The sequence below is a fragment of the Cnephaeus nilssonii genome, assembly GCF_951640355.1.
Source record: "Cnephaeus nilssonii genome assembly, chromosome: 19".
NCBI classification, from domain to species: domain Eukaryota; kingdom Metazoa; phylum Chordata; class Mammalia; order Chiroptera; family Vespertilionidae; genus Cnephaeus; species Cnephaeus nilssonii.
Window position 1 is genome coordinate 33,743,782 of NC_137090.1, and position 23,481 is coordinate 33,767,262.

Consider the following 23,481-nt stretch of genomic DNA (forward strand, 5'->3'; position numbering starts at 1 on the left):
TAAAGCAAGGGTTATATCTGTGAACCACTAAGGACATCAAAGAATTTTCTTTCTATGTAGCACAGTAAGTTATTCCTTAGTGGCCATTTCAGCTTCACTTTTTCAGGAACATTGTCTTTGAAAACAAAATATAATGAGTTTATGTTCTAACTAACTGTCTTAAGTCTATATATCCATTTTGGGAGAATTGACATCTTTACTATGTTGAATATTCCAATCTGTGAACATAGTATGTCTCTTCATTTACTTAGGTATTCTTTGATTTCATCAGCATTTTGTTGTTTTCAGCATACAAATTCTCTATGGGTTTTGTTAGATTTACACCTAAGTATTTCTTTTTTGAACAATTAAATGGTATTGTATTTTAAGTTTAGTGTCTACATGTTTATTGCTAGTATAGATGCTTCGTGACTTGCAATGGGATTATGTCCCAATAAACCCATCATAAGTTGAAAATGCATTTAATACATCTAACCTACTGAACATCATAGCTTAGCCTAGCTGGTTTCTTTTGAACGCATATCACTTTCTCACCATTGTAAAGATGAAAAATCTCCCTAACTGGGTTTGGCTTAGTGGAAACAGTGTGGGCCTGTGGACCGAAGGGTCCCGGGTTCGATTCCGGTCAAGAGCACGTACTCTGTTGCAGGCTCCTCCCTGGCCCGGGCCCTGGTTGGGGCTCGTGCAGGAGGCAACCAATTGATGGGTTTCTCTCACATCAATATTTCTCTCTGTCTTTCCCTCTCTCTTCCACTCTCCTTAAAAATCAATGGGAAAATATCCTCAGGTGAGGATTTAAAAAAAAAGATGAAAAGTCATAAGTCAAACCATCCTAAGTCAAGGACTATCTGTATATAGAAATTTACATGTTTGTTTGTATCCTGTGACCTTGCTGAACTCACTCTTTAGTTGTAGGAGATTTTATATAGATTTTGGATTTTCTTTTATTTTTTTAATGGGTAATTCTGTTTCATTAAAATCCCAAAGATGACACTTTGAACAAACTCATATTTTAAAAATACATAATTGTTCTTACCTCCCTTTGAGGTTTTGTGTATAACACCAACAAGATTTGAGCACAGTTTGTCTATTTAGATCTGGGTTTTTTGTTTGTTTATTTTTGTTAGTTTTTATTGTCTAAAGTTTTACATAAGTCTCATTTTTCCCCAATTGACACCCCCCTTCCCCAGGATTTTCTATATAGGCAGTCTAGTCATCTGTTTTATTTCTTCCTTTCCAATCTGTATGCCTTTTATTTCCTTTTCTTGCTTTATTGCATTGGCTAGAACTGCCAGTATAGTGTTGAATAAAAGTGGTGAGAATGTGCTCCCTTGCCCTTCCTTAGGGGGAAAATGTTCAGTCTTTTACTGTTACATATAATGCTAGCTGTATGTTTTTGTGGGTGCTCTCTCTCACGCTGAGGATGTACCCCTTCCCATTTTTTTAGAATTTTTTTCATGAATGGGTGTTGGATTTTGTCAAATGCTTTTTAGCCTGTTAATAGGTAGATTAATTACATTGTTTGATCTTAAATATTGAACCGGCCTTTTATCCTTGGGATAAAACCTAGTCATGGTACTGAATTCTTTTTATTTATTGCTGATTCTGTTTTCAAATTTGGAAATCATGATTACCAAGCTAATTTTATTTGTCTTAAGAACCTTTTGAGGAGCCCTTTACCTGGTTATTAAGATAAAAATTGAATAATTGTGGGAAAGGAGAGAAGTTACTAAATCTGAGAAAAGAAATTATAGGAGCAATCGTGTTCCTTCATTGGCGTAAAAGAGATCAAGGAACTATGAGTTTAGGATATGGAGAGTCTGTTCTCTGTGGTTATTTAAATAATCTAGAATGATGATAAAATTTGGAATGAAGAGACCCTCCAATGATCTGGAGGTTACTAGATGAGAGGGAAGGGAAAGGCGTATGTGTTGTCCATCTCCATTGTAAGACCTCTGCAGGTTAGTGTCTTATCTTTGTAACCTATGTCTGACACAGGATCCTTCAGGGGCACGTCCATATGCATTTCTTAATAAAACAAATGCATACTTTATAATTAATAGATTCCACCAGAACAGTGGGTTTATGTGAAAATTTATACCAACCGTATGCTTAGATTTAAAGTTAGTCTGTAGTTATTGAGAAACTACTGTAATAATAGCAAAAAGTACTTAGTGCTTACTATGCACCAGATACTGTTCTAATCACTAAATGTATGTGTATATATATAGTTTTTTATTTAATCCTCTTAACAGATAGATCTTTTTATCATTCCCATTTTACAGGTGAGAAAACTGAGGCACATAGTAACTTGCCTGATATCAGATAGCTAGTAAGTGATAGAGCCAGCATTCAAAAGCCACAGTCGGGCTTTAATCCTTCCACCATCTTTGTAATTTTTAAAATTCTTAATCATAGGATTTATATAAGATATTTATGACATTTTTTTGAAGTTCATCTTTGTTCCCTGATTCATGCAGTAAATTAGATTTCCTGGTCCAGAATTTTCTAATGAAACTTCAACCTTTTAGTTTATAGAATGAATATAGAATTTATTTATTTTTGAGGTGACAGTTATATAACTTTCAGGGTTACATTATTTTTAAAAATATATTTTTATTGATTTCAGAGAGGAAGGGAGAGGGAGAGAAACATCAGTGATGAGAGAGAATCATTGATCGGCTGTCTCCTGCACGCCCTCTACTGGGGATTGAGCCTGCAACCTGGGCATGTGCTCTTGACCGGAATCGAACCCAAGACCCTTCAGTCCACAGGCCAACACTCAATCCATTGAGCCAAACTGGCTAGGACTGGGTTACATTATAATTTAATATCTGTATATACTATAGCTTGCTCACCACCAAAATCTGGTTTCCATATATCTCCATATATTTGACCCCCTTTAGCCATTTCACCTCACCCCACCCCTTCTCCTCTGGTAACCACCAATCTGTTGTTCATATCTCTGGGTTTGTTTTTGTTCTATTTTGTTTAGAAATTCTTTTGGAAAGAAGTATTTGGAAAAAAATATGCAAGTATTTATTTGCTTGCCTACTGTGTATCATGCATTATGCCAAATGGATACAGATATCTGGGAGTTATTTTCCTACTTTCTGTTGTAAAGCTGCCCCTTTACCAAATTTAGCTACCTATAAATTCCTCCCTAAAATGGCTTTTTGGGGAAGTTTCTTTCTTTGCAGTGTGTGATTCATAAAGATGAACATTTACAGATTGAAGGAGCACTTTGTTTCTTTATTCAGATTCTAAAGTATGATAAGCTGAGATTTGGTTTAGTTTCCCAAGAAAGGAAGGAACTTTAAAGTGTAAATAATTACTACTTATAGGCATCAGAACTGTATTTACCTATCCTGTCTCAACAAGTTGGTTGTAATTCTTAAGCTTAGAATAGACAGTAGTGACAACTTTGATCTATCTAAATTAAAGATGTTTCATTTATTTGTGCTCACATTAAAACTGTTCTGATTTCAAGTTTCTCTGTGGAAGAAATAGATTTAAGCCAACAAATAAAAGTAAGATGAAAATTATATATATATGGATAAATTTATTTTAGAGTCCAGAATATTCTTCAGAAGCAAGTTAACATACCTAGAAAATGTAGAAAAATTAAATAGAAGTTTTAAATGTGCTTTTAATAATTCTAGAATTTGAATTTTTTATTGCAGCTCAGATCGTCTGATAGAAGAGACAATAAGGTAGGAATACTTCTTTGTTTTACTTTATTGTGATTTTTTTTGTTTGCACACAAATGAACCAATCTGGTTAACCTTGTAACTAGAGTTAAACTTAATTCATCCTCCTTAAAGATGTGAATTTAATTAGATTATCATGTATTTTCTTGTTGTATCTTTCCCTTGTAAGAGACATGGGATGCCCAGGCTCTTTTACCTAGGTTGATTTTTCTGATTATACTGTTTTTTTAGCCTTACTCTTTATTCTCTAGTGTCTGAGTAGTTCATAAAACAGGTAAGAAAGTTGAAGTTCCAGTAAGCACATCAATGATTTATCATTTTAAAAGCATTATATATTATTTGGAGCTTATGTTTTGCCTCTTACTATTTGACCCTTGAAATAACAACAGCCTAGATTCCACTCAGCTTGACTCCAAATGATGATATGAGATGGGAAAGTGTGTCTAGATATACTTTGTGTGGTACTGGAAATCATGCATATTCAACAAGACAATAACATAATGTATGTTGATAATATCCATTCTCCAAGGAATACAAAGTACTTTGCAGAAATTATTTTTTAATCTTCTCTATCTACTTCTGAGTCGAAGTGCACAGGAGTTGGTGATAGTCCCAGTTTGAAAAACAGAGACATATATGATTCAAAGATTGTTGTCAGATTTTGAATTCTGTTACTCAGCCCAATTTTGAATTCTGTTACTTTATACAAGATCATAATATCAATTTTTAAATACTTTGTAAAGTAAATTTATTTTAAAACAACCACATTTAAATGTACCATATGCTGTCATAGAGCACTTTTAAACTGAAAAATTATGGATAAGAAATAATGACACAAATGACATTGTTAGTTTGACTCTTTTTGTGCTCTTTTTTGTTTTTTTGGATCTAAAATTCTATGTTATAATTGCCTGCTTCCGTATGCTCTAATTCTTTTTTAATCCTCACCTGAGGATATGTTATTTTTGGTTATTTTTAATAAATCTTCATTGTTCAGATTGTTACAGTTGTTCCTCTTCCCCCCCCCCCCATAGCTCCCCTCCACCCAGTTCCCACCCCACCCTCTGCCCTTACCCCCCCCCCCGCACTGTCCTCATCCATAGGTGTATGATTTTTGTCCAGTCTCTTCCCGCTCCCCCCACACCCTTTTCCCCCCGAGTATTGTCAGTCCACTCCCTTTCTATGCCCCTGATTCTATTATATTCACCAGTTTATTCTGTTCATCAAGATTTTTTATTCACTTGATTTTTAGATTCACTTATTGATAGATATGTATTTGTTGTTCATAATTTTTATCTTTACCTTTTTCTTCTTCCTCTTCTTAAAGAATACCTTTCAGCATTTCATATAATACTGGTTTGGTAGTGATGAACTCCTTTAGCTTTTTCTTATCTGTGAAGCTCTTTATCTGACCTTCAATTCTGAATGATAGCTTTGCTGGGTAGAGTAATCTTGGTTGTAGGTTCTTTTTTTTTAATATATATTTTATTGATTTTTTACAGAGAGGAAGAGAGAGGGATAGAGAGTTAGAAACATCGATGAGAGAGAAACATCAATCAGCTGCCTCTTGCACACCTCCTACTGGGGATGTGCCCGCAACCAAGGTACATGCCCTTGACCGGAATCGAACCTGGGACCCTTGAGTCCGCAGGCTGACGCTCTATCCACTGAGCCAAACCAGTTTCGGCTGGTTGTAGGTTCTTGCTATTCATCACTTTGAATATTTCTTGCCACTCCCATCTGGCCTGCATAGTTTCTGTTGAGAAATCAGCTGACAATCATATGGGTACTCCCTTGTAGGTAACTAACTGTTTTTCTCTTGCTGCTTTTAATATTCTCTCTTTGTCTTTTGCTCTTGGCATTTTAATTGTGAGGTGTCTTGGTGTGGTTCTCTTTGGATTCCTTTTGTTTGGGGTTCTGTGCGCTTCCTGGACTTGTAAGTCTATTTCACCAGGTGGGGGAAGTTTTCTGTCATTATTTCTTCACATAGGTTTTCAGTATCTTGCTCTCTCTCTTCTTCTGGCACCCCCATAATTCTGATGTTGGTACGCTTGAAGTTGTCCCAGAGGCTCCTTACACTATCTTCATATTTTTGGATTCTTTTTTCTTTTTGCTTTTCCGGTTGGGTGTTCTTTGCTTCTTTGTATTTCAAATCTTTGACTTGATTCTTGCGATCCTCTATTCTGCTGTTGGATCTCTGTATATTATTTTTTATTTCAGTCAGTATATGCTTAATTTCTAGTTGGTCCTTTTTTATATCCTCGAGGGTCTCACTAAATTTATCAGCGGTTTCTAGAAAATTCTTGAAAAACCTTATGACTGTGGTTTTGAACTCTATATCCAGTAGTTTGCTTTCCTCCATTTCTGTCATTTGTGACCTGTTTCTTTGTCTCCGCATTTTGGCTGCTTCCCTGTGTTGATAGAATGGCTTTGTGTGCTAGGTGTCCTATTGGGCCCAGTGGCTCAGCCTCCCCAGTTACCTGAGGTGGATACTCTTGGTGCACCCCTTTGTGGGCTGTGTGCACAGTCTTGTTGTAGTTAAGCCTTGATTGTTGTTGGTATCACTGGGAGGAATTGACCTCCAGGCCAATTGGCTGTGAGGATCAGCTGTGTCTGCGATGGGAGAACTTCTGTGCTGGAGACACCCTTATGAGGCAACACTTGCTTCAGTGGGGCTTTGGTGCTCACTGAGTCTGCTCCCTGTGTGTGTCCCTTATGGATCTAAGGAGTTGTAATCTGGATGGTCCCACTCTGACCACTGGGTACACTGGCTCTTGGATCTCCAAGGAGGTGCTAATTTAGCCTCTGCCTGGGACCACCCAGCAGGAGCTATGGAGAGATCTGCAGATTCCTCTTCTTTGTTTGGGTTTTGGAGGTGCCCAGATGAGGCCCAGCTGTGAAGCAATGCAAGCTGCTGTGGGGCCTTGGGCCTTCTTTTGGATGTTCTGGGTCTCTCTGACCCAGCTGCAGTTTGTTAGGTAATTTTAGATTGCAAAGGGCCAGGCCATTCATATGCAAAAGCCTCTGCACACAGCTTGGGTGGGGCGGGGTCTCAGGGCGGAGCAAACAGCAATGGCTTCCCATCAACCCTGCCCTAAGAGGCCCCTGGGTCTCATTGTCCCTTGGTAGTCGCTGCAAGCACCTCTGAGAGAAAGCCACCCTCAAGTTCTGCCCGATGCCAGACAGTCCAGTTTCCCCCGTATGAGTCTGGGTCCCCAGAGTCTTGCCTGGAACTGGAGTTCAGAGCAGTCGGGAGCTTTTGTCTCCCTCCCAATTGAAAAAGACAGCCGCGTCCTCGGTTACCAGCCCATACGGCACGCGCGCGCCTCCGTACCTCTGCCTTTACTTCCACACCTCCTCTGAGTCTCAGTGTGCTTTTCTCTTTCCTTCTAGTTGTAGAATTTCCACTCAGCCAGCCTTCCTGTGGTTCTGGATGATGTCCGTTTTGTCTTTTAGTTGTAGTTTTGAAGTGGTTGTGCGAGGCAGCAAGTTCAGGTGTTTGCCTATGCCGCCATCTTGGTTTCTCCCCCTCACCTGAGGATATGTTTTTACTGATTTAGAGAGAGAGAGAGAGAGATTGGTTGCTCCCATATGCACCCTGTCTGGGGATCAAACCTATAACCTTTTGTTGTATGGGATGATGCTTCAACCAACTGAGCCACCTGGCCAGGGCCTTTCTCTTCTCATCTTGACTGATTATTCTCTGAGTCTGTTTATACTATTTTGATACTGGGATGTCCTTTTCATCATTATCCTGAACTAATCTTTATCAGATCACCTATTTCTTGGATTTAGTGTCTTCCACCTTCTTGGTTTATTCCCTCACTATGATGGACCATGTTCTTTAGTAGCTTCTTGAAAAAGAGCAGGAGGTAAGTTTTTTGGATTTCCCACACCCACATCTAAAAAAAGTCTTTATTCTACCCATATTCTGGTTCATAGTTTAGCTAAGGTAGAGAATTCTAGGTTGGAGAGCATTTTGAAATTTTTAAGGCATTGTTTCCAGTATTGCTTTTTAAGTCCAATGCCAATTAAAATTTCTAATCCTTTGTATATGATAAGCTGTTTTCTCTGAAAGCTTTTGGGACCATTCCTTTTCCCCTGTGTTTTTATTTGTTTTTAAACTCACCATGATGAGCTTAGTATGCATCTGTATTTCCCTTTTTTTTTTTAATTTACATGAGCTTTTCTAAGGGATGGATATACACATACACATATATTTATATGTTTACATATTTCGTGGGTGTGTAATCTTCTTTTATCTCTCTGAAGACATTAAATATAATTTGATTTTAAGTTTCCTAAGCTTCCTTTATTGTCTCTTATTTCCTCAGACTCACTTTTCTGTTTGCTGGTTGTTTTATTTAGATCTCTGCCTTTTATGTTAGAAGCTCTCCTCCAATGTCTGGTGATTCTTGGCTCTTTTAAGAGTGAGGCTCCAATCCAGTGATTGGAAGCTCATTCTGTGTGCGTGCTGGGGGGCTTGTTGAGTGGTAGGCCTCACAGTGGGTAATCAGGAAGGGAGCTGGCTGTTTCACAGGGGACTTCAAAATGTCCGTGTCTCTAGGTCTCTTCTCCTAGGTTAGGTCTCTGCTACACTGGGGGCAGTTATCTGAGTGCATAGTTTGGGAAGGTAATTTAGGTTTCTGACAACTCTTAGTACAAATTTCCATTTTTTAGCCCTATTCCATACTTCTGTCTTCAGATGTACCTGGTCCCCTCAATTCTTGAGCTTTTCTGGAGAAAAGTTCCTGGTGGTACTGAGGTGAATAACAGTAGATTTGGTGCTGGTAATGTTACTAACATTTCTTGATCACTCCGGTGGAATTCCTCTAATTTTCTTTATTTGATATTTATATATTATGAAAGTACAATGTTCTAATTGTAACATTTAAACAATTCTATAAATGTACAAGGTTCATCTCCTAGTAGTGCCCCTCCATTCCTTCCCCTAAAGTAACTTGTATTATTAACTGATGGTTTTGTGTCCAATACCTTTCTTACTTTCATACAAATATACACAAAAATATTTTGTTTCTTTAAAAAAAAACACTCATACTGTAGTTTGCTTTTATCATTTAGTATATCATAAACATCCCTCCAGGTTAATAGAAATAATATAAACTCATTCTTTTTAATAACCAAATATTATTTCTTAATATGGTTATACCATAATCTACTAAACCATTCTGGTGTTGTTTACAATTTTCTTGTTTTGTCTTTTACTATTCCAAATAATGCTTCAACAGACATCTGTTTTTATATCTTCTTACACACTTTTATTTCTTCTTTGCCTTCTCAAATCTTAAAATTTCAGTTTTGATTCATTTGTCATTTGTACTCTCTCTAGCATTTTCCTTCAGTAGAATACTAGGTCTTGCCTATCCAAAAATGTGTTCAGTCAGCTCCCTAATACATCAGGCCATTAGAGACCCTAAAGCAGTGACATACCAGGTGGTAGTAGATGGCCCAGCAGTGTTTCCTCCTAGCAGCTGGTATCACATTAGCTGGAAGACTGTGAGCTCTCTGCTTATAGGTCTCTGGTTGTACGTGACAGTCTTTTTCCAGCTACAGGGACTGGAGCAGTTCAGTCCATTACTGCAGCCCTAGTTCTCCCACTGTCTGGGCTCCTCCGAATGCAGTGAAACCTAGTTCTTTGCCCAGGCTGAAGGAACAATCTAGTCTTCCCTGCCATCAGTTCCCTGGTTCTTCCTTCACCCGAGATAGTGTAGCCCCCTGGCTTCCTTCCCTTGGAGAGCTCAAGAGAACTTTGGGCCTCAGATGGGCCTTCCCCCGCACGTCTGCCTTTGTTCTTTTATTCCCAGGGTGGTAATGGGGCCAGAGATGAGGTCAGGGATAAGGTCTGATCACCATCTTCCCAGAATCTCTTCAGAAACAGCAGGCTTGTTGTTGTTGTTATTAATGTTTCACATATTTTCAGAATTACTCAAATGCATTATATTATTTCCTATTGCTTTTTATAATGTCAGTATCTAAAACACTCCCGTGTGTTGCATATGAAAATGGATACTGACCTGCCCTGTAGGATTTTAATGTGCAGGGAGATAAGACTGTTGAAAGTTAATGATCTTGGGGCAGTGCTAGCAAAAAGATACTAAGATTATTTTTTACCTGACGACAAAGTAGTCACATGGAAGAGACTGTACTCTACAGTGACTGTTTTCCTTCTCTCAGCTGTCTGATGACCTTTGTCACCTGGCTCAGAGATCCAGCGTAATGTTGCGTGTGTGTCATGAAATCTGCTTGGATTGGTTCTCCAGTAGACTTTTAGAACATAATCTTTTCATAAGTTGAGGTCTGCTTGTATGAATGTTTTGTGATATGTTACACTTTTGGTTCTATTTTTATGGTTGTAATTGCCTACTTCCCCCTCAACAGGTTTTCCTGATTAAGGACATTGTAGTAACTGGTCCTTTTTATAGCCATTTTAAGAAGCTCTTGTAATATGTGCTTCGTCTGTTACTGTCTTATGTTATTTGTTACTTTGGGGGAAAAAACACAGGAAGTGGCTTACTTCTTGCCCAAAAAGATCCCAGAGGACAGCAGTGGTGATGTAGTGGTCATTTAAAAATGGTCAATAGGAAGGTGACTTGGGAAGTGATCTCTTGTTTTACAGCCCAGTGGTTTTCTTTTCTTTTTTTTCTTTTAATATATTTTTATTGATTTCAGAGATGGAGAGATAGAAACATCAATGGTGAGAATCATTGATCAGCTGCCTCCAGCATGCCTCACACTGGGAGTCGAGCCACAACCCAGGCATGTGCCCTGACCGGGAATCGAACCATGACCTCTTGGTTCATGAGTCAACACTCAACCACTGAGCCGCACTGGCTGAGCCCTGCCCAGTGCTTTTCAAGATGATATTGTTCGCCTTAGTTTTCTGTTCTCTTTTAAGGGTATGATAGATCCAAATAGGATAATCTTAAATGCCAATTTAAATCGCTTCTTTTCTTTTCTCCCTTGCAGCATTGCTATGGCAACAAAAGAAAATATGACTTCACAGAGAGGAATGTTGAAGTCAATTCAGAGCAAAATGAACACTTTGGCCAGTATCCTTTTTGAAACTTGGAAATCTGTGGGTCTTATAGGGGGGAAGTCTGTATGTGCTTTCCTCTCACACCCCCGGCAAGTGGCCATCATCAGTAACAGCAGAGGCCATCACTAATGACATCATATGAATGTCCCTTGCACTCCCATTTCGTGAAAATGCATATTGTTCAGTGCACTTTTTCATATTGCACAGAAAGTGCACCATTTCTAAAATATGGCACACCAAAGGTTTATGATTATTAGATTGAGAAAAAGTTATAAATGTGAATTTTTAATTGTTCACAAAATTTTAGTTTTCAAAAGTTCTCATATCCATTTTAGAATTCCACAGTATGCACTACTCTTACCTAAACATAAATTATAAGCTCTTTCTTTTTTCACTTTGGAGAATAAGTCAGTGGCAGATGCTTAGAAGGGGAAAGGAGGAGACAGACATGCATGGACGAGTTGTAACTGCTTATAGAACATTTTCACTGTAACTGTTAGTACAGGCTGAACTCTAGGGTAGATTCACTGCTTGTTTGTAGTGACCTCTACCTTTTTAATTTTTCAGTTTCCAAAGTTAAATTAGTGTTACTGATACCTCTGAGAAGCCCAGTGGGGAACTGCTAAGCCTGCTACTTGGAAACATTTTATTTACTCTCTAAGAAATCAAGCCTATCAGGTAATAAAGTTTCCTTCCCCAATTACTAAGGGGGAAAGGACCTATATAATTTTCAAAAGTTTAGTATCTTCTCATTTTGGATAATTTAAAGTCACTTTTAATTTGATACCTTAGTTGCCTAGGGAAAATAACATTCTGAAGTGTATTGGTATTTTCCAGTTTTTTTGTGAATTTTGTTCTAAAACCACACATCCAAAGTCATATTTTATATAGTGCTATACATTTTACAGAATACTGTTCTATACATTACCTCATTTTATCATTACCACAAATTACAATCATTCCAAAAGGATGTGTGTTAATAAAACAAATAAAATGGGTGTGAGTCAGGACTCCAGAGAGAGAGAGAGTAACCGAAACCAAATTAAGGCTGACTTAAGAGGGAGAGGAGGGAATTAATTTATTCATATGTGTGTGAAATTCAGGGGTGAAATTTGGCTTATGGCATGGCTGAATTCAGGGCCTCAGATTTTATTATCAAGAATCTGACTTTCCTCCCTCTGTTCCCCCTACTTACTCTATTTGCCTGTGTGTTACCCTCATTTTCAGGTAGGTTCTCACCTCATGGTGATAGAGATGACTGTAAGAGTCACCTACCAGTTAAAAAATCACCATGGAAAAAGGGTGTCTTTTCTAACCGCTGTGGGAAACGTCCCAAGAGGACCGTGGTTTCCCCCAGCTTGAGTCACCGCCTATTTCTAACCTGTCACTGGCCCTGGGAGGGAGTGTTCTTCCTGGCCAATCCTGAGGTTGTGTGTACACCTGGTGGCAGAGGACAAGGTCAGCTCCATCCTGTCACAGGAACCATTCGATTATTATACAAGGGGAGAAGGGGAAGGTTCCTTAAAGGTAAACTGGACAGGAAGATGTCCACTATAGACAGGGTTTCCTAATTCCAAAATTTTGATACTTTTTCGAAGGAGATTATTGATCCTGTTTTTACCAAGCAAGGAAAGATTGATTAAGCATTTGCTCTAAATTAGATTTGTACCTTCTAGAAGTTTTTGCCTGTTACTTCATGCTTCCTGCCCATCTACATTTTAAGAATTATTTCTGCATATTGTTCTTTTTTCATTATTTAATTAAAACGCATTAAGCCCTGGCCTACCGGTATGGTTCAGTTGGTTGGAGCATTGTCCAATACACCGAAAGGTCGCAGGTTCGATTCCCAGTCAGGGCACATACCTAGGTTGTGGTTCTTTCCCCAGTTGGGGCACATATGAGAGGTAAACTAATCAATATTTCTCCCTTTCTCTCTCTCTCTCTCTCTCTCTCTCCCCCCCCTCGCTCTTCCTCTCCCTCTCTCCCTCCCTTCTTTCTCTCTCTCTCTCCCATTTTGTCCCCCTCCTTCCATCCCTCCCTTCATCTCTCTAAAAAAACAACATAAAACATTAATGTCTGTAATATATAAAGTTCTATTCTAGATGCACAGGGAAATTTAAGATTAGAAGAAAACGTGGTCCTGATCATACAATATGTAGGACATTTAAGTATTCGAATATAGTCTCTGCTGAGAGTCATTTTATTATAGGAGAATGTGGTGAGGATTCACATGGAGTAGGGATTGTTCCCTCTCCCCTCTCTAGTGTCCTAGGTGACCTTGGTGGTTTTCCTGACCTTGACCTCTACTAACAAAATATGCACCTGCACCTTTTGCATTTGCTAGAAATGCAAAACAGTATAGGATGTAATTTGGTCTACAACATACAAACTAGAGGATAAAGATATTTTAAAATACTAAGGAAAATATAATTTTAACTGCTATAAAGCCTCTATAATTGAAAATTTCTTTTTATATGTTCTGGAAATTGAACAACTAGAGCAGTTGAACCCACTTTCCTACCATGTCCTACCTACTGATACAAAGTAAATTACAAAATTTTAATAACAGTGCCTGATTATGCAGACCCTAGACTTAGTTCCCACCAATTGCCCAAATCCAAGGGAACTTATCACCCTGTGGGGAGAGGAAGGGCATACTTCAAATCCTCTGGCAAAACTTCCCAGTCACTTTAGAGAAGGAATAGAAAGGGATGGAGTATAGGGGAGGGGGAGGGCGGGGGGGCGGGTGGTAGCTGGCTGTACATTTGCCTCCATGCCCAGTGGGGTTCCTCTGTTGACCAACTTGACCTGAAGCCTGGCAGTAATCCCTTAATGCAGTGGTCGGCAAACTCATTAGTCAGCAGAGCCAAATATCAACAGTACAATGATTTAAATTTCTTTTGAGAGTCAAATTTTTTAAACTTCTTCTAACACCACTTCTTCAAAATAGACTCGCCCAGGCCGTGGTATTTTGTGGAAGAGCCCCACTCAAGGGGCCAAAGAGCCGCATGTGGCTTGCGAGCCGCAGTTTGCCGACCACGGCCTTAATGCATTGTAGCTGTCATTATTATTTTCTTCTCTCCCCCTCTCTCTGTTAATTTTTTTATTCTTATTTGTGTGCTGCAGTGTCCTGGGAGACTTGAATTTGTTTGGGCCCTGAGCATTTCCAGTTTGTGTGTTTGCTAAAGGCTGCAACTCCCTCAGTGTGATTTTCTTCCCATTACTTACTGTTTCTGGACTCGACTGATCTCTGTTTCTGTGATTTCTGTGACTTTTCACTAAAGAGGCTTCCAAATATGACCTTAATAAAGATTTCCCAAAGATCGTTTTCCTGCTGTGAACAGCCTGATCCAGCGAATCAACCTTAGGAAGCGGCGAGACTCACTCATCCTGGGTGGTGTTATTGGTGTCTGTACCATCCTATTGCTGCTGTATGCTTTCCATTGATGGGACGCCTCCAGGGACTCTTGACAACTACCACTTTCAGGCCCTGATCTGGAATAAGGAAAAGTGGGAAGGAGAAGTTGACTGCGTGATAATTAGCCTGACCAGCAGGATCATCAGGGCTGATAGTGCTGGACTCTGTGACCTGGTCAGGTTGAGCTGAAGCCACCGTTTTTCTAACACACTTCCTTCTGTTTTTAGTTTTAAAAAAAGGAAAAGTTTTCCGTTGCTTATGTCTCCCCAGGGGGTAAGGAAATGAGTCAGAAAGAGAGTCTGCGCTTCAGTGATAGTGTCGGAGGCTGATGGCAAGCCAGGTCTTACAGCTGGGCTCTTCGGAAAACCAGGTCTCTCTCTACCCAAAGACTGCTTTCCTTTTAGCTGCCTGATTGGGTTGTGAATAAAAATAGTTCTTGTCCTTTTATTTTACACTCATGATGAAAAGTCACAAGTCGTTTTTAAATCTGTACTATAAATTTCTACTCTGTGTCCCCAACTCTTTTGGTATTCAAGGAAAATTCCATTTTTCACAGATTCTTTGAGATGCTGACAGGCCAACTTCAACAGAGTTGAGGTTGTCTTAAATGATAAACACTGCAAAAAAGCATTTTTCTTTTTTGTAATTCTCACCCAAAGATATGTTTTTATTGATTTTTTTAAAGGTAATATTTTTTTTGTAACATTGAATTGCTTTTCCTTTTTTTTTTTTTAATATATTTTATTGATTTTTTTACAGAGAGGAAGAGAGAGGGATAGAGAGCCAGAAACATCAATGAGAGAGAAACATCGATCAGCTGCCTCCTGCACACACCCCACTGGGGATGTGCCCGCAACCAAGGTACATGCCCTTGACCGGAACCGAACCCGGGACCCCCCAGTCCACAAGCCGACGCTCTATCCACTGAGCCAAACCGGTTAGGGCTGATTTTTTTTTTATAATTTTAATTATTTTGACAATGAGGAAGGGGGAGGGAGAGAGAGAGAAACATCGATTGGTTGCCTCCCATATGTGCCCTGACCAGGAATCAAACCCGCAACCTGTTTTGGTATACGGACAACACTCCAACTGAGCCAGTCGGCAGGGGTATTCTTTTTTTTTTACTCGTGTGCACATTGGGCTTAACTGTATTGCTGGAAAAGCATCAAGAATGATAAGCTTTTTTTAAGGAGTCAATTATTGTTTTGATTTCTTCCATTTTGGTTAATATTTGCTACTAGAAGACAATGAAATCTTAGTTCTACCAGGACAAAAGAAGCTAATAGCCAATGTCTGTCAATGCCCCCAACTATTCCTCATGTCAGGATTAACACTGATGACTGAGGGAGGGGACTGCTCAGTTTTCAGTGAGATCTACTGAACAAGCCATGTGTAAAAAGACATTGATCAAGGGGTCACCATTCAGATAATTCCATTTGTAAATGTTCCACGTTTATGAGCAAAAGTTTTAAGAACTACCACCGGATATAACAGGAATTCTGTGTTCTGTGAAAATCTCTTCATTCCAAATCTTTTAAGCTTTTCCAAACATCCAGAGAAGGGTGTCACTGTCGGAGATGCATGTGGCAGAATCTCTATCTGCACCTGTCCTCTCTTACCATCTCCAGAGAGCGACAAAATCTTAAACCACCCACCAGAATTCTTAAGTTTAACCATTTCTCAGTTTCTGTAAGTTCATTACTTTGTCTAACTGAACTACCCAAATAGTTGGAAGACTTCCAACATCTACATCCTCACCACGGAAGAGGCTGCTTTCAGCACTGGAACTTCTCATGCTATTTACAGTATTGGCTTCAGACTGCCGCCGGGAATGAAAGGGTATTAGCATTCAGTTCCTAGCTACATCCAAGTGTCGATGGTGTGTGTCATTCAGATGAACTTGATGTACAGGCCGATGGGTAAACTAATCCATGGTCTGATACAGACACTGAAAGGTTTTTCATTCTGGTGTCAGAGTTTTGTTATATTCTGGGTATGAAAGGCATTGGATATTTTTTTAACTATGGGGTTTATTTTTCTAAATATGGGTTGATCAGTAGTTGATTGGGGGTGCCCTTAAAAGATAGTTTAAGTTTTCCCAATGCGAACCTTCAAGGGTCAGGGAAGGTCATTTATTAAATTCTCTGTTGGGAGAAAGCTCTTCTCCCCTGACACTTTATTATCTTTGATTTTTCAAAGGGCCTTGATTGGTGGTTGTACCTCAGCTAGAATTTATGGGACTTTGGTTGCTATATAGTTGGCATTTATAAAATCTGGAGTTTCATAAATAAAATTATTTATTTAATTATACTGCCAGTCTTTTTTACTGGTCTGATTATTTGGTGCACTCATTGAAGCTGACTGTGTGACGGTAAAACTAGAACCTACGCTAATCTAGCTCGCTGCCACTGATGAGCCTTTCCATTAGGGTTCTGCTTAAACAAAGTAAAAGAATTGTGTTGGGTCTTTTCTTTATAAAGATAAAGAAACTAGTTCTTCCAAGGAAGTTGAGAAAGCATGGTGTATATGTTGCGGTCAGATAGTCTGACTAACCTCCCAGTGCTGTAGCCCATAGTGAGGTGTCCCGGGGCCAAATGTAGATAGGACAGTGCCCATCCTTCCTCTGCGAGTCCTTTAAGACAGTGGTTGCCAGCCATGATGTCCGGAAGGTTGGCGACCACTGGTTTAAGGAAACCTTTGGAGCAGTGGTCGCCAACCGTGAGGTCTGAAAGGTTAGCGACCACTGCTTTAGGAGACCTGGAGCAAGAAAAAGAAGTGTGCCGTTGACAAGTAGAGGCTCAACATGGAGCCCACGGTAGCTGGTTTAAAAACCCTCAGTTTCATGCCACTTTTTTTTTTTAACCATCTTGGTTTTTCTCCTTTTTTGCCATTCTTACAGACCTGTTGGTAGGCTCAGGAGCCAACAGTAAGCTACTCTTAGAGAAAGTCAGAGCAGAAGGCTTTTTCTATTTCTAGTCCCAAATGTTGCCTCTTAGAGGGAATAGTCTCCCTCAGCTATTGTCTTACATAATGATCTTTCCTTTTGGGATCTTTTTTTGTAACCACTCAAAACTTTCCATTTCACTAAAAAGTATGAAAAACCATGGCAACATAGAGGCAGAAAATTCCAAAACATACACTTCTGAGACTTTTAATGTGTTGGGAGAACACTTTTCTTTCCTAAAAGTGTTTAATAAATCTCTTACTAAAATTCAGGCCCAAATGTCCAAGTGCTTTGGTCTCTGTCCTGGCTGTCTCTATTATGACTACTTTTAGATGCTGAAGGATTCCCTGTAACCTGCGTTGGTCACCCTTTGTTTGTCTCCTGTTAGAAAAGGGCTTTCCTTCTCCACTACTCCTCTCTCCTTTGTACCGAAATTCACTTTACAGAGAGTGCCATTTCCCACACTGCCCAGGGCTCAGATCAGGCATGGGAGTGAAATCCTGAGACGAGACGGGTGATGAGAGGGGAGACATCATGAGATTTTTTTGTACCTAGAATCAAATATCTTTACTTTAGTTCTTTCCTATTAGATGCTAAATAAATCTGAATAGAGAAATGTACCTATTGAGCCTTTTGGCCTCTAAATAATTGAGGCACCCTTGGACTTGCATTCCCACCATTAACTTTCTGTTTCACTGTTAATAATCTCAACTTGGTGAAAAGGACTTTAAAAAACTGGACTAGCCTTTTGGTTTCTAATACCTTATGTTTGATCGTCAATCAGATGTGATTTCTTGGAAATTGAGTTCTCTAACTTGCAACATTAAGCTGATGAGGCTAAGTGGCCATGCCTAGTGTCACACTGGATTTTGTGGCAAATGTAACGAAAGAACAAATGGATTCTACTCAGAAAATTAAAATGGTTGCGTTCCATTCTCCTTTTGGGTTAGGGTCTCCAAAAAGATGCAGAGCTTTACATCATGGACTTTCTAACCTAATCGTGTTACTCCTTTATAAAGCTGCGTGTCCTTCTTATAGGGGAAAAGAAAATGAGGAACAAGTGATGCTTAAGGATGTTAATTGGATAAGCTGAGCCATGTCTCATTTTCTTTATACTTAAGGTCTCACTTTAGTATCAAAGTATTTGTATTTATTGCCATCCTATTAGCTCTTAGGGAGGGAAATCGATTCCAATCACACTTTACCATGATGGAAGATGTTTACTCTTGAAAAATGCCAATACAGATTTTTAAAAATCTATTCCAAATGCACTTTCTAATTTTTTTGCTTTTAAAATGGCTTCTTGGAAACCAGTTTAATTGTATTTGTATTTAATTTTTGTTCTCATCTAAATGTGCATTTTCTGACTATATAGAAGAAGCTTTGTTATGTAATTTAATAATAAACTAGAAATCTAAATGGTTGTGCCTATGGTTGTTTGTATTGGAATAGTACCATCAAGGCAGTTGGGGTAGTGATTATGCAATCTTTGGTTATGGTATTTCTCTCTATGTCCTGAAACCCAGGGTGAAGCATTACAGGTACTGAAAACCCATCACCTATTATTCCAAATCATCATATGAATATTCCACTAATAATTTAGCCCAAGAAGTGAAGGAGAATTCTCTTACCAAAACGAAACTTCAGAACATAGGTTGGGAATGTAAAATTTAAAATTTAGCAAGAAAAATGTTTCCACCCTCCCTAAATAATGACTTCTTAACCTATAGATCAGAACTTGATTCTCCACCTCACCAGAGAATTTGAAAATTCCCCATTTCTCATTACCTCTCCCAATGTTATGTTTTCTGGTGTGTTTTTTTTTTAAATAACAGTATAATTGAGATATAATTCACATACCATAAAAGTCACCCTTTTAAAATGTACTGATAGGTTTTAGTATGTTAGTTGTGCAACCCGTACCACTATCTAACTTCGGGACATTTTCATCACCCCAGAGTGGAACCCTGTGCCCATTAGCAGGAACTTTCCATCCACCTCTTCATCCTTTCTATCTGACCACACTGTGCTTCCTTTCTCAGCCACCCCAGCTTTTTCCCTTCCGCCCACTCACAGGGCCTCTAAAGTGGGATTCCCTTTATGGCGACCTAGCCCTGTGCAGCCGGCCCTGTGTGTGCACACCTCCACGTGGGCATGCACAAAATCCAACACCACATGGCGAGGCAGCCTTCTTGTTTTACAGGAACGAGCCCAGAAGGATTAAGTAATTTGCTCACAATCAGAGTGAATAGTAAAGCAAGGTTTGAATCCTGCGGGCTCTTTGATGCCAATAAATCTTGGGATAGTTCCACAAAATATATTTTGAATCGTGCCGTGTGATTAGGAGAGAAGCTATAAAAGAACCACCAGTTTTGCCTGTTTAAAGGCAACACATTTAGACTATTAAAAGCCCTGTGGCTTGATTATTTTCAAGGAAGGCTAACTACTAGCTAAATGCTTAATAAAGAGGTCTCGTTTGTGAAATCACTTTTTCTTTACAAGAACTAAGGCATTGATGTAGAAAATATTTTTTCTAGTGGCGTTACTCTAAACCAAACTTCCTACCCAACTCGGTGCCTTCTAATTTAGAAACACAGAGGTCAGCACTGGCCGGGTGGCTCAGTTGGTTAGAGCGTCGTCCCGATACGCCAAGGTTGTGGGTTTGATCCCCGGTCAGGGCACATAAAGAATCAACCAATGAATGCATACATAAGTGGAACAAATCAACAAATTGATGTGTCTCTCCCCTTCCTCTCTAAGATCAATTTTCAAAAAAGAAACCACGGAGGTCTCACTGGAGATGGCGGACAAAGCACCTCAGCACAGATCCCCCAGTCAGTGCCCCAAACGGGGGCGGGGGCGCATGTCCCTTCCTGGTGGAATGGCTTTGACAGGTGCCACTCCTGCTGAACCTGGCCTTCCTTGGGAAAGGCTCTGTGGCTCTGCCCGCCTCGTCTGACCTCAGAGCTGCTTAGAAGCAAAAACAGGTGGGCAGGGGGCTGGAGAAGCACTGGAGGTAGTTGCTATCGGGGCATTTTCTCTTGTTTCTCTGAAGCAAAAGCCGGGAGGAAAATATTTTCCTCCTGAAGATGCAGATCTGCTGGCTGGGTTGGAATAGAGAAGAATGAAGGCACTTTAGCCTGATGCCTTCTGCTCCAATCGGCGAGCTCCCCCCTTGGCAGAGCTGCTCAGCTCACAAAGCTCTTTATTACTTACTCCTCGGTAGGCGCTTAAAAGCTAAGAAGATTGGGTGCTGAAAGCCTGTAACTTTCTGCTTAGAAGAATCCCAGAGGTCACAGTGTTCTTTCTCCTCACCCTCGTAACATTACCTTCTGATTTGTGACCCTGATCATCTTCCCTCCTTTGAGATAGAAAGCTCTTAGGAAAGTCAGTTTCTCGTAATTAGTATATATCTTTCAGATACTTTCAAACAGCCAGTTGGTCTTGTACTAATGAAATTGCTTCCAGCATCAGGGGGAGCAGGCAAAAATAGTCGGTAGCTACTTGTAACTCAGTGCCAAAATGTGTGTATTAAATATAATTATTTAGAGTGACAAGTTATCTCTAAATGAAGGTGTCACTTAACTCTTACAGTTCTCTCTCTGGTCATGAATAATATGCTGAGAATATGGCATTGTGTGGCTTTCACGCTGGACTAAGTCCTTGGTCCTCTCCATTTCCTTCTCTGGTCCGACGTTGCTTGTGCCTCATGCTGAGGCCCTGTTGTTCATCACTGGACTTGCATGTAATCGCCACCCTCTGAGCTGGGTGCCCTGCCACTCATCTCTCCCTCTCACCCCGCTCTGCACATAGCTATGTCGTTTATCTTCCTAAATAACTTCCGACCTCTCATTGCTCTGTTCAGGAATGTTTGGCAGCTCCCTGTCACCTGTGCCAGGGTGTTATCATGATAACTGGAAGGTACGGCCAGCATTTTGCTTCATTCATGCATACAACACACAGAGAAATAACCAAGTCCTATTGACTGAGTGAGGCGGTATTGTCCTTTTACAGATGGGAACCAAACCCAAGAGATCAGAGTACAGCAGTCCTTGAATAACATAGGTTTGTTCAATGTCACTTCGTTATAATGTTGATAGATGCTACAGCAACTTAACTCTTATCCTCTCTAATAAAAGAGTAATATGCAAATTAACCATCACTCCGATACATAAGCCACGCCCGCCAGCCACGCCCGCCAGCCAATCAGGGTGAGTATGCAAATTAACCCCAACCAAGATGGCTACCAGAAGGGAGGCTTGGGTTTCCCTGGCAATAGAGGAAGCCAAGCTTTCCACACACACTGGCGGGCCCAGGCCTCCACTCAAGGATACAAAGTTTCAATTATAGAAGGTAAACAAATCCATGGATTGAGCAGGAAACTTGGCTCCGCTCCAGGCTACAAAGTTTCAATTGTAGAAGGTAAATAAATTCCAGATACCAGAGCCTCTGCTTGAGTCCCCAGGGGCGTGGCTGGCCTGCAAACCACCACAGGCCCCTCGCCCAGGCCTCTCCACGCCCCAAGGGAACCCCACCCTGATCCAGGACACCCTTCAGGGCAAACCAGCTGGCCCCCACCTGTGCACCAGGCCTCTATCCTATCTAATAAGAGTAATATGCAGATTGACCATCACTCCAACACACAATATGGCTGCCTCCATGTGAACACAAGATGGCCATCACAAGATGGCCAGCAGGGGAGAGCAGTTGGGAGGCACCAGGCCTGCAGGGGAAGGCAGTTGAGAGGGACCAGGCCTGCAAGGGAGGGCAGTTGGAGGCGATCAACCCTGCAGGGGAGGGCAGTTAGGGGTGACCAGGCCGGCAGAGGAGAGAAGTTGGGGGCAAACAGGCTGGCAGGGGAGCAGTTGGACATCAATTAGGCTGGCATGGGAGTGGTTAGGCTGGCAAGCAGAAGCAGTTAGGGGCAATCAGGAAGGCAGGCAGGCAAGCAGCTGGGAGCCAGCAGTCCTGGATTGTCAGAGGGTTGTTCGGTGGGATCGGGCCTAAACGGGCAGTCAGACATCCCTCGAGGGGTCCCAGATTGGAGAGGGTGCAAGCTGGGTTGAGGGACACCCCCCCCCCGCCCCCGTGCACGAATTTCGTGCACCGGGCCTGTAGTATATATTATATTTTTATTTGATTTCAAAGAAAGAAAGGGAGAGGGAGAGAGAGAAACATCAATGATGAGAGAGAATCATTGATTGGCTGCCTCCCACATGCCCCATTCTGGGGATCCAGCCCACAACCCAGGCATGTGCCCTGACCAGGAATCAAACCGTGACCTCCTGATTCATGGGTCAATGCTCAACCACTGAGCCACACCAGCCAGGTCTTAACTCTCTCTCTTTTTTTTTCTTTTTTTTTCATCAATTAGCCTGTGGTAAAATTGATTTCATTATACATCATTTGTTAAAGTCACAACCTATATCAACGTTGTGAGGACTAACTGCTCCTGATAGCTACCAGCTGCCCTTTGCCTAACCAGTCTCCTCATCCCTTGTGAACTATAATCAGCAGTGAAAAGAATGAGGCTTGGAGTCCCAAGTCCTATATTCTGACCCTGGATCTGATACTTTTAGGCCATGGGCAATCATTAACTCATTCTCTGAGTTCAGTTTTCTCATCTGCAAAATGGACTCTAGCAACTTTATGCAGTCATAAAAATCAAATCAGATAGAAGATTACACTGGCACATAATTCCTCAGAATGTTCTCAGCAAGTAATGTGGAGGCTGGGGGGTTTCCATTAGACTGCAAAGCCCTGGAGAGCCAGGGCATGTTCTGTTCATCTTTATATCATGTGTATGAGCTTTATGCAAAAACTGTCACATAAATCTTTTTCTAAATCCAATTGAATGGACTCGGAGCCCCCACCCTTTGGGGGTGATGAAATGTTTTGGAACTACATAGAGGAGGTGGTTGCACAATGATGTGAATGGACTAAGTGCCACTGAGTCGTATCCTTTTAAATAATTCATATTATGTGACATTCACCTCAGTTTTTTAGAAAAAGGGACTACTTAAATGGCCTTGCCTCTGGGAAGACTTCCTGACCTGCCCCTCCTCAGAATCTCCTATTTTCCTCTGTGCTCCCACCACCCCACCAATGAACAATGTTTTTGTTGATTTTAGAGAGAGAGGAAGGGAGGGGGAGAGAGAGACATTATGGGTTGTTTATTTTACATATAGAGTATCAGTGAAAGATAGTAAGAAGATGGTATGAGCATTTGCCTGTGGGAATGAACAAACTGGAAGTTATAGATGAAAAGCACTCTTAATTTCTCACCCTGCATATACTGCATTTTTTAATTGTTTAAATTATACTTTTTAAAAGAGAAACAGGCTGCTTTGAA

The 23,481-nt window shown here is 40.5% G+C and overlaps 1 protein-coding gene across 4 annotated transcripts in view; it reads left to right on the plus strand.

Moving 5' to 3' along the window:
• The window catches only part of GOSR1 (golgi SNAP receptor complex member 1), a 40,926-nt gene extending 21,461 nt beyond the window's left edge, over positions 1-19,465 (plus strand). For 3 of the 4 annotated variants that reach the window (XM_079798878.1, XM_079798879.1, XM_079798880.1), the window contains exons 7-9: positions 3,684-3,713; positions 10,698-10,780; positions 14,090-19,465. In XM_079798878.1, coding sequence (XP_079655004.1) covers positions 3,684-3,713; positions 10,698-10,780; positions 14,090-14,214 — 238 coding nt within the window. In that variant the 3' untranslated portion in view covers positions 14,215-19,465. The remainder of the gene's footprint in view (positions 1-3,683; positions 3,714-10,697; positions 10,781-14,089) is intronic. The other variant, XR_013815111.1, reaches the window with a different exon arrangement.
• The last annotated feature ends 4,016 nt before the right edge of the window (positions 19,466-23,481 follow it).